Source organism: Amia ocellicauda, chromosome 16 (genome assembly GCF_036373705.1).
Source record: "Amia ocellicauda isolate fAmiCal2 chromosome 16, fAmiCal2.hap1, whole genome shotgun sequence".
NCBI lineage: Eukaryota > Metazoa > Chordata > Actinopteri > Amiiformes > Amiidae > Amia > Amia ocellicauda.
Genome location: NC_089865.1, coordinates 3,120,957 through 3,131,856, shown reverse-complemented (window position 1 = coordinate 3,131,856; position 10,900 = coordinate 3,120,957). Strand labels below are relative to the sequence as shown.

Sequence of the window (10,900 nt, the reverse complement as noted above, 5' to 3'; positions counted from 1 at the left end):
TCAACAAACACACTTTATTGACCTTCCATTCATTTTATTTGTTTTCAAAAGTCACTATTGTTTGACAGCTTTGCATCAGGCAACTATCACAACAGCCACCGTTAAAGGCCGAACCACTTCCTGTCCACGGCCGCAGCCTCACAGCGGACAGGCACACCATCTCTGAATTCCTATTTGTTTTTCATTTTACCAGAAGCATGTTGATTTGTATTTTCACACAATTCAAACCGCAGCAGCATGTATTAGCCCTTGAAATATAACTATCTCATCATCTCTTCTAGCTCAAAATCAGAATTGTGCTACATAACTCTTTAAAACTAAAAAACAGATTTATGAGCAAAAGATCTTCAAATCACTGGGGCCTACTTTAACATCTCTGAGGCTTAATCATGGACCTCCATTCCCTACTGAATACCACACTGTAGATACTGTCTATAGGTGCAGGTAAACTCCACAACAGTCATTCCAGCACAGTAAAAATACTTTCTTTGATACACAAAAGGAACTGACGTTTTGACAACTTGGTAAGGTGCTGATTTTCCACTGAAGCGGAGATGTATAGCTTCAAAGGGATGCCCAACTTCTTAACACACTTGTTTTATAAAACAACAAACAGCTGCCTAAGAAGCACAATTACCTGAAATAAATATTTAAACTATGGAATGGATAAGAAGACCGCAAATAATACATATAAAGGTGTGTGTATGTAGATATACACACACACATACAAACTACATTCTTGCTTACAACTCTCTTAATGTTCATAGTATTTACTTTGTAATTAGTGATACTTATTTTCACTACATATTGCAATAAGTCACTATAAATGTGTATATTTATTAAGACATACTTTTTGCAGGTGTATTTATATACATTATATTACCAAAAGTAATGGCACAAGTATTGCACAATCCATCCTGTGCTATTAAGAGACGCCAGTTCTGTCTGTATTGACTGAAGTTTGTGCTGAGGGCCGACCCGTCTACACAGTAACACAGTGTCACAAAGATGGCTGTGCAACACACCGCTTTATTGCCTTGTAAAGTCCATGCCACTGAACAGGTCGGGGACAAACCTGACAGCTAGTCAGGATGCAAACTTTAGAGACTATATCCGTGGCTGCATTAGAAACTGCTCAGTTGATGTAGTAGCACTAGAGGCTAAAGGTAGGCCTACACCCAACAATACACACCTTGTCAACACCAGCTCGTCTGTATTGTGCCTGTTGTCATCATACTTGTGGTAACATACTGTATGTATACACACAAACTGGAAAATAATAACACACATACGGACGCTTTCATAAGCATACAAATACCGGGCTCTGCCAGCTTGTGTGCGTCGAGCTCAGGTTACAAGCTCGCCTCCCGCACCGCAGCCCGTGGAAGCGCTTCTCTGCCACAGAAACAGGATATGAACGCACGACCTTCCTCGCTCCACACTGGAGTAAGGGAGCAGGGGGGCCGCGTCTGGCAGCGAGAGGAACCTCAGATCATCACAACATGAAAGACATCGATCGTAAACATCCCTTGACGTGGATTAGTGCTGCTGTGCTGAAACCACATCTGGAGTCCCCGTTAAGTCAGAGCGGTGGGGCCCGACCCCGGAGCGCAGGGGTCACCGGGGGGCCGCCGCGCCCGCTTCAAAGCGCCGACGGAGCGGGAGGACTGCGGCGTCTGAGGCGGAGAGCAGCTGGAGCGTCACAGACATCCGCCATGGGGCCACATCCACAGGGCTGGAGTCCAAGGAAAACAGACTGGACAACCCCACCCACAGCTCGCCCCCCTTCCCGTGGGCATCGGATCGAGGGAAGCTTAGTTCTGCAGAAAACTAAGATATTCCAAGACTCAGATCCCAATGCAGAGAAATGCCCGGTCTTTTCCAGCGTCGGCAGGGCTGGTGGCCCCCAGGTGTGACAGAGAGGAAGGGCCCCCAGCCCTGCTCTTAAAAAAATAAACTAATAATCAGACGCAATGAACACAAAATATGATCGCAAACACAATAAATCACAGGCTGGGCTTGTCCGAGAATAAATAAATCCGTAACATTTGGAAATTAGCAAAAATAATTTCTAAAACAAACAAACAAATACATGCTTTCACATTTTGCACGTTTTTCCAGCTGTGCGGGGCGGCCAAGTCCACTGGGGCATGAAAGAAACCATCAGGAGGTCCGGTACGTTATTTAAGTGAGGGTCTTGGACAATCCTGAAGGGCCAGGCGGGGGTTTTACTGCGTCAGTGTGGCTCCCAGATGAACAGGTCTGTCAGCTGTTTGAAAGCACAGCTAGATGTGGGGAAACTAGTTATGAAGCCCCTGCAACACTGAGCCTCAAGCACGGACGCCTTCTAACTTCAGGAAACAGAGATTTTAATCATTTAATCAAACGGCAAAAAAACCCCATAAAACATTAGGGTTGTCAACTTCTCCGCCCCGATCTCCAGAGCTGCCACAGCCACACACACCTGAATCCAGTCACCGCTTTTACTGAACACATTCAGCCGCTTTCCCAGCCACGCAGGTTCCTCAAGTGCAGTTTTCAATCCTCAACGTCATCAGAACTTTCAACAGAAAAAAAATAAAGTCTGATTAAGCATCCCCATCAAAGCAAATATGAACCTCGGCCGAGATGAGAGAAGTGATGAGATGAGAGGAGCCGGGAACGAAGGACACAGGGAACCCCCCGCCGGCGGTTCAGAGTTCTCGGCGGCCCCCTCAGAACTCCCGGATGACCCCGAAGTGGTTGTCCAAGGACGGGGGCTCGTCCTGGAAGTGCAGCTTGCTGACGAGCGGCGCCCCCAGCTCCTGCAGCGTCCTCACGAAGCGCCGGTGCTCCCGGCCCACCCAGGCCCGCATGGGGTCCTGCACCTCGTAGGGGGTGACGTGGGCGTGCAGCCCGATGCCGCTGGACGCCAGCTCCTGCAGGGCCTTCCTGTTGGTCACCCATGTCTCGCTGCCTCCCGGGTGCCCCCCGTCCAGCCAGTACATGTCCTGCACCCTGGCCAGGAAGGGGGCCAGCTCGGGGTCGGCCCGGGCGCCCGCCAGCTCGTACACCATCTGGTTCAGGACCACGCAGCCCTTGCTGAAGCCCACCAGGGTCAGCGTGAGGTCAGGGGGCAAAGGGCAAGGCTCTGACGCGGCGGCACAGCTCGGCGCCGGGCAGCCGTTGCTGATGGGCGTGCAGACCGGGCTGCTGGGGGCCGCGAGAAGGCCGGCCTGCTCCATGGCGTGGGTCAGCAGCCCCCGCAGGTGTCGGAAGGCCCCGTGGTCAGGCGAGTGCTCCGGGGCTCCGAACGCGTTGCTCTCCACGAAGTTCTCATAGCAGCTGAACTTGTGCAGGTACATCTGAGCCGCCCGCACCACCCACACGTGCCGGCCGGGGAAGCGGTGGGACAGCAGCTCGGCCACCCGCTCCAGACTCCAGTGCTGCCACTGGCCATTCTCCTGGTGGGCCGCCATCTCCTGCTGGAAGTTCTGGAGAGAGAAAGATAGAGAGATCAGACTGGAGTGGTGGCGTCTCTTAATTGATTCATTGCATCAAAGCCCCGGCTGAAGCGACAACGTGCTCAAACAGGCCTGCGCAGATTCTGTGAGCTCAGCTGAAGCGAACAGCCGGAGGACTTCGGGGGCCGACGTGGTGAAGCCCCCGAAACCCGGCACCCCCCTACGACCACACAGTGCCATCTGCCGCGAGTCTAACCTGACCCTGTTGGTATTCCAGTGATGCATCCCTGGCAGGGGGAGAGAGAAGATGCCCGGACAATGTGGCCATTCATCGGGGGGCCAGCGAGACTGACAGCGTGCAGCACGTCCCCAGAATACTAACGCTCTCTCTCCGGAAACGCTGGCAGGGACCCCATCGGCCTTTCTGCGCTCATCAGCTGAGGGTTACTGCTGTCCCTCTCCACTTTAGTCACGCTCTGAAGAACGCCCCCTCCTCGGTCCATCTGTCCGTCCATCAGTCTGCCAGCATCTCACACTACCAGTTACTCACAGTGCCTCTTTGTCATGCATGTCCATTATGCCAGGATGCGAGACGTGCGGATAGACCAGCACTATGTCTTTGTCCAAGTCCAGGTCCATCTGTACTAGTGCGTCAACCAATCAGAGTCAACCCCATCCTCTTACTAAGTGCTGGCAAATCGCATGGACGCTGAACCGATTATCTGGGTAAAAGAAGGGGAAGCTAAGCCCATCCAAAATCAACAAGAGTCAAATAAATAAATACACGCTCCTTGTTTTGCATGCAAGGTTATAATAACCACGGCTGAGACGGAGGCTGAAAGAGGCGCATTCCTAACCCACTAATTAAATATGTTTCCGGCAATGCAACCCTCCCCCTTCAGCCACTGCTTATTAAATGAAGTAGTCGTGTAACCGTCTGCGGTGTGGTTAGCTCCCAGCAATACAGTCTCTTATTAACAATAATCATATTAACGACTGCATGCACATTTTACAAGAGCCAAGCCGTCATGCAGCTGATGAGAGCATCATGATTGCACAGGGAAGGAGACACTGGCCAACTTCTGCACAGTTGTAGCATGCATGTCTGCTAAATGCATGCCCTCCGCCGTCGCTTCCAATTGCAATGGCATGCACAGCGGCGATGCAGGGGCGCATCAGACCTGGATATCCCCGGGGAAGAACACGACGTGCTGCCTCGCCTCCTCTGCGCCATCGCCGCACCGACTCCGAGCTCCTGCGGGCCGGAGCAGCAGCACCTCGTTGACCCGCTGCGGCTCGCAGCCCGGGACGGCGGAGAGTCTGAGCCAGCGTCCCGGACTGTCCTGCTCGCCCGCCGGAGAGGGGCCCGCTGCGGCGCTCATGCTCCTGGCTGCGGCGATGAGAGAGAAGGCGGCGGCTGCGGCGCGGATGCCGATCATGAGGCGGGAGGGCGAGCTAGGAGATGTCGGAGTCTGCTGATCCTCCGTGCACTGAGGAGGCCCGGCCTGACGGAGCGACCAACAGCGACATCTGCTGGATCGGTGCGGGATGGACGCTGGCATCAGGGCTAGTGTAGGGCTGGGAAAGTGAGCGTCCACAGTGCAGTATTAAAAATGTATTACAAATAAATACACAGAGGAAACAACACATCAGTAAATACAGGAGTAAATAAATACCCCGCAGGATTGGATTTTGTTCCAACTGAGCTCTCAAATACTTAATTGAACCCTTAATTGAAGTAATTTGCATGCATTTGAATATTTAAATTGTGTAACTGACAACAAGCTGGTTCCTTAACAAGAGCATTTCCGTATACAATGTTGTACTGAACTTAAACCCCCTACTGTTTAAATAATGAAAGGGCTCTGATTTAGTTCAATTAAGGGCTCAATTAAGTAATTGAGCGCTCATCAGCAGGGTAGGGGCCCCGGGCCCGGGGCTGGGAAGCACTGCTGTATAACGAGCACCCGCTGCTGCAGTCATATAACCGCCCGTCCGACTGCCCCCCTGGGCCGTGTGAGCTCACCGTCCCTAGCAATGTGCGTCATTCAAAGACACATGAATGACAGCTACAGTAAAAGTGTTCAAATATATGTGTTATTGTGTAGTATTATTTTATTTGATAAGGAACGAAAAAGAAGTGCGTTAAAACTATGTAGATAGCGTAAAACTTCAAATAGTCGCCGAGGCTAAAACATCAGCTGGTCTCCAATCGACGCCGGCTGTGATAAATGAATTGCAGTTTTACTGTAAATGTATCGATTCGATATCCCCGCTACAAGGGGGCGCTGTGATGCGATACTGTTTCACTTGACGCCTCTGGACGCTGCGTGGTGTGACGTCATGACGCAGAAAGTATGCAGTGCGGAGTTGCTGAGAAGTTGTGAACTGTGGAACTAAAGCAAGTATGGCACACTTACTCACTCGTAGTGAGCGATTATTAGATCAGTGCATGCTGTATCTGAGCTGTCTTGTTAATGTAGCTGGTACTTTCATTTAATTATACAGCAGTTTAACTTTGAACTTTTAGGTTGTGCAGTCTGAACAGTGCAGGAGCTGTGTACATAGCACTGCAATGCTTCATATAACCGATATCCATCTGCAATGAAGAGCACACGTCTATTCACACTCTTTAAATTCATACTTCAGGATGAGAGGGAGCTGCTGCATGAATGTTAATGTATTGACTGAACAGATTCATAACATGCTTACAAATCGGACGTCTCCCTGTGTAAGTTCTGTGTCAAAATAATAAAACGGTCAACGAAGGACATGGTTGTGATGTAATGTGGTGACTATTATTATTATTATTATTATTATTATTATTATTATTATTATTATTATTATTATTATTCCCCCTCATTATAAAATCATCCAGACAGGTCCTGGGAATAATAAGTCCACTGTGCAACATGTATGTGGAGGCATGTGGTAGCGTGTCTTTGAATCCCATGTGTGTCTTGGAGGGAGATGGCGTGTGCCGGACTGGGTCATCGCCTCGCCGCCTGCTTGTTGAACGTCTCGGAGGCGCGGAGGAAAGACATCGTGGACACGGTGGCCAGGGCGGCCCTCTACGACCAGCAAGGTGAGCACTTGTGTCCCCACTGCAGAGACACCGGGACAGACTCCAGTTTAATCAATAGACGGTGAGCTGACCAGACCCCCTGTGTCATATTTGTGAGCTGGTGATTGGCTGTCGGACTGACTCTCTGTCCCGTGTCGGCAGGGCGGAGGCGCGAGGGGACGGCGGTGCTCAATATCTTCAATGACCACGACTATAACCGCTCGGTTATCACCATTGCCGCAGCCATCGACAAGATCGGTAGGGCCACAAAGAGGGACCGTCCGCTGACACACTTTTGGTCCACACTGCCATTAGTCTTTTGTTTTGGATGGATTATGTGATCTTTAACTTCTACACACATAAGAACATAAGAAAGTGTCCAGTCGAGAGGAGCCCATTCGCCCCATCGTGCTCGTTTGGTGTCCATTAATAACTAAGTGATCAAGGATCCTATCCAGTCTGTTTTTGAATGTTCCCAAATTGTCTCTTCAGCCACATCGCTGGGGAGTTTGTTCAGATTGTGACGCCTCTCTGTGTGAAGAAGTGTCTCCTGTTTTCTGTCTTGAATGCCATGAAGCCCAATTTCCATTGGTGTCCAGTATCCAAATCTAACTAGTGCATTGTACAGTCTGAACATTACTGCCCTTGTTCTCAATTCTACACTTTTGACGATATACCCTAACTGTTGGTACAGTCTGAGATTGTTTCAAAGAGATACCCCACTGATGCGCTGAGCTCTGCTGCACCGTGTGTGTTCCAGGCGGGGCGGTGCTGTCTGCCTGTGTGAAGGCCTGCGAACTGATCGACATGCGCCAGCACTCGGGGGTTCACCCCTGCATGGGCGCCGTGGACCTGGTGCCCATATACCCACTGGGCGAGAGCGTGGGACTGGAGGAGTGTGGCCAGGAGGCACGAGGTGAGGTCACTGGGGAGGCAATGTGTAAGGGGCCCTGGGAAGGTGGGATTGAGTTAGGGTGGGCAATAAAGACTGCCAGGGCAAGAGAGGGCCAGAGGGGTGGCAGTAATTATAGCACTCTCTCTCTCACGGCAGGGGTGGCAGCGAGCCTGACTGAACGCATCCCCGGCACCAGCGTGTTCCACTTCGGGTTTGCTGACCTGCCGCAGCGCCGTGGCCTGGTCCAGAGGCGGAAGGAGCTGGGCTGGTTCCAGCAGAACCCAGAGCTGAGCGCCATCAAGGCTGATGTGGGAGCGGCGCCAGGGAGGAGATACGGACTCACAGGTCAGGACGGCCCTTGTCTCTGTGACACAGTGGACTGTTCTACAAAATGTGTGTGCCCTCTCTCTCACTCAGTGTCACACTTGCTCCCCTTCATCTCTGTCTGCCCCTCTTCCTCCCTCCATTCATAAGAACATAAGAAAGTGTCCAATCGAGAGGAGCCCATTCGCCCCATCGTGCTCGTTTGGTGTCCATTAATAACTAAGTGATCAAGGATCCTATCCCGTCTGTTTTTGAATGTTCCCACATTGTCTCTTCAGCCACATCGCTGGGGAGTTTGTTCAGATTGTGACGCCTCTCTGTGTGAAGAAGTGTCTCCTGTTTTCTGTCTTGAATGCCTTGAAGCCCAATTTCCATTTGTGTCCCCGGGTGCGAGTGTCCCTGCTGTTCTTGAAAAGCTCCTCTGGTTTGATGTGGTCGATGCCTTTCATGATTCCTTCATTTCTCTTCCATCTCTCTCTCTCGTACCCTTGTCTCCCAGGTGTGGGTGCCGGACCGTACGTGATGAACTGCAACGTGACCATCGATACACGTGATCTGGCCGTGGGGCACCAGGTGGCGGCGGCCCTGCGCAGCACCAGTCCGGGGGGATTGCCAGGGGTGCAGGTCATGGCGCTCCCGCACGAGGGCGCCGTGGAGATCGCCTGCAACGTGGAGAGCCTGGAGGGGCGGAGCGAGGGGCGCGAGGACTGGCCCTCGTATGACATCCGGGGCCAGACGTACTGCTACCCCCCGGCCTCCCTCATCGCGGCCCGCGTGGCACAGCTGGCGGCGCAGCACGGAGTCGCCACCCTGGGCACCGCGCTCGTGGGCTTCACGCCACAGGAGTGCCGCGGCCTGGCGGAGAGGGCGCTGCGGCAGGGGGTGGCTGAGTTCTGGAGGGAACAGCGCGAGGTGCACATGTGAGGCCGGCGGTGGGGGGGAGGCTGAAACCTCTGCATCCTGACCAGCGCTCACAACATGGACTGATGAATAAACCTGAAACTGAAGGGGTGAATCATTCAGAGCCCCCTGGTGCCAACCTGAACCCCGTGCTATATTGAATGTTTTTGTATTTTGGTGGTGTACAAAAGCATTGGAAAAATACACAAAGTACAAACAAGAATCAAACTTTTCAATTGTATTTGTTGGTTTAGTTGGTCTGCTGCTGACTGGAGTGTCCCTCCCTGTAACTGCTGGCCTCATTGCCTTTGTCACATTTGTATCTTAAGAACTGCAGCATATGGACACGACTGTAAACTATATAAAGGCTCTTCAGTGGGTGATTTCTATACATGTCAGTCCATTTATTTCATTTTAAATTGTGTATCAAATTAAATAAAGACTTAAACGTTTGTGTTCAGACTTTGTTCAGTGTGCAGTGCTATAATTTTTTATTATACAAAATTGTATTTAATGTAGTTTAATTATATATCCTTATTTACTGTTAAACTTAATCTAGAGCAGTTATATACAAGCTTATATTGGTACATTAAAATAAATAAAGCTTTACCACGTTTGATGAAACTATACTAATTAATATACTGTATGGCGCAACAGGAGCTACCTACTATATATATACACCAGCGCGTCATGCACTCATTTGTGTTTAATCGCTCTTTTGAGATTATGAAAATTAAATTAGAAGTGTATGCAATATTATATACTGTACATAATGTGTGTGTGTATTACAGTCCGTTTTCATTGGGTACGTCTGCCAAACAAATACAATAAATCACTATGAGGTCTGTTTTTGTGATGTTTTATACACAACACATTTTGCACAAATTAGTAACACTTAAAAGTTACATCAACAAAAATGACTAATGTTAATAATAATTTAGATACATTTATTTAACGATATTATTATGTATTTATTTATTAGCAGACGCCCTTGTCCAAACATTTAACCAGACTAATCGTGTTGGCTGAATAATGTTTATGCTTCAATGTGTTTTCTCCAGATCTGAAATATACATGTGTGTCCCAGCAGTGTGAGAGTAACCAGTGAAACACACACGTGTCATGCTGGTGCTGCGCTGACTGCTTCCGGGTCCCCAGTGGATCAAATGAGCCGCCTCAGCTGCGTGGATATAAAATGTATCTGAGGCGCAGACATTGTAACTGCGACTAACACCCACTGCATCATTTAATCGGTTTATCAGTAGCTGCAATGAATAAGTAACAAATTAACACAGAGACAGAGCCCGTCAGCTTCATATAGCAGGCCTGCGCCGAGATGAGAAGCCAGTCACGGTGGCCGAGAGGTTAAGGCGTTGGACTCGAAATCCAATGGGGTTTCCCCGCACAGGTTCGAATCCTGTTCGTGACGGAGGATCATCTTATTATACAATGTTGCTGCAAATTGTAACACGGTTAGGGTAGAGACTCTTTTTTTTTTTGCTGCTTTTAAAAATAAATTAATTTTTAAACATTTTTTAAAAGATTTTCCATATAACCAATCAGCTTACTAAGCTTAGAGTATGATTGATTAGGGGGGGAACTATCATCACAATGCTTATTTACATTTAAATTATTCTCATCTAATGTGCTCTTGTCCCTCATTCATACAGTCTGAGAAAATACACTTAATTCAATATTTCCCCCTTCACTGGGTTGTTACACTGAACGAGAGTATTATTATTATTTACTTCTTAGCAGATGTCCTTAGCACTTATTGCAAACACTGACATATTTAGAAAATTATATTTGTGTTGCTTGATTTAAATGATATTAATTGCAATATAAAGCGAATGTTTCCAACATGTATTTTTACATTAGTAAAATAAATACAGAACGCAGAATACAAAAGGATACTTTAGTGAAACCAATATAATTTATATATATGGTATATGTGAGTTGTATATTATTTGTATATTAAACCCATAGTTTTAATATACATGCACTTCTGTAATTTTGAGACTGTAATTGTATTATGTTTTAATTTGTGTGTGTGTGTGTGTGTGTATATATATGTATTTGTACTGTATGAATGCCCTTTGTATTGCTCTTGTGCCCTGTAAGTCTCCCTGCATAACAGCGTCTGCCAATAAATAAATCATAATCATAACTATTAATATAATTGTTATAATTCTAATATTTTCAATGATGCGAGTCACACGTCATGCTTAGAAACTCTGACAGGAAGTCAGGCTCTGATGCCACGCGTAAGCCAAA

General features: G+C 48.6%; 2 protein-coding genes and 1 non-coding gene across 4 annotated transcripts; 2 read left to right on the top strand and 1 right to left on the bottom strand.

The window, feature by feature from the left end:
• Positions 1-819: 819 nt before the first annotated feature.
• c16h2orf69 (chromosome 16 C2orf69 homolog) lies at positions 820-5,005 on the bottom strand. The gene is made up of 2 exons (XM_066688499.1): positions 4,625-5,005; positions 820-3,473 (listed from the first exon to the last, which is right to left on the bottom strand). The coding sequence occupies exons 1-2, from the start codon at positions 5,003-5,005 to the stop codon at positions 2,715-2,717; spliced, it is 1,140 nt and encodes a 379-aa protein (XP_066544596.1). The 3' UTR covers positions 820-2,714.
• On the top strand, positions 4,922-9,086 carry ftcdnl1 (formiminotransferase cyclodeaminase N-terminal like 1). 2 transcript variants are annotated; one of them, XM_066687734.1, is made up of 6 exons: positions 4,922-5,848; positions 6,414-6,528; positions 6,670-6,765; positions 7,268-7,423; positions 7,559-7,747; positions 8,226-9,086. In XM_066687734.1, exons 2-6 carry the CDS (start codon positions 6,414-6,416, stop codon positions 8,648-8,650), a joined length of 981 nt encoding a protein of 326 aa, XP_066543831.1. In that variant the 5' UTR covers positions 4,922-5,848; the 3' UTR covers positions 8,651-9,086. The 2 variants fall into 2 exon arrangements, with proteins under 2 accessions (XP_066543831.1, XP_066543830.1); XM_066687733.1 differs by having other exon boundaries at positions 6,410-6,528.
• An 887-nt stretch (positions 9,087-9,973) lies between these two features.
• On the top strand, positions 9,974-10,055 carry trnas-cga (transfer RNA serine (anticodon CGA)). Its single transcript has one exon. It is a non-coding gene; the product is annotated as a tRNA-Ser (tRNA).
• The last annotated feature ends 845 nt before the right edge of the window (positions 10,056-10,900 follow it).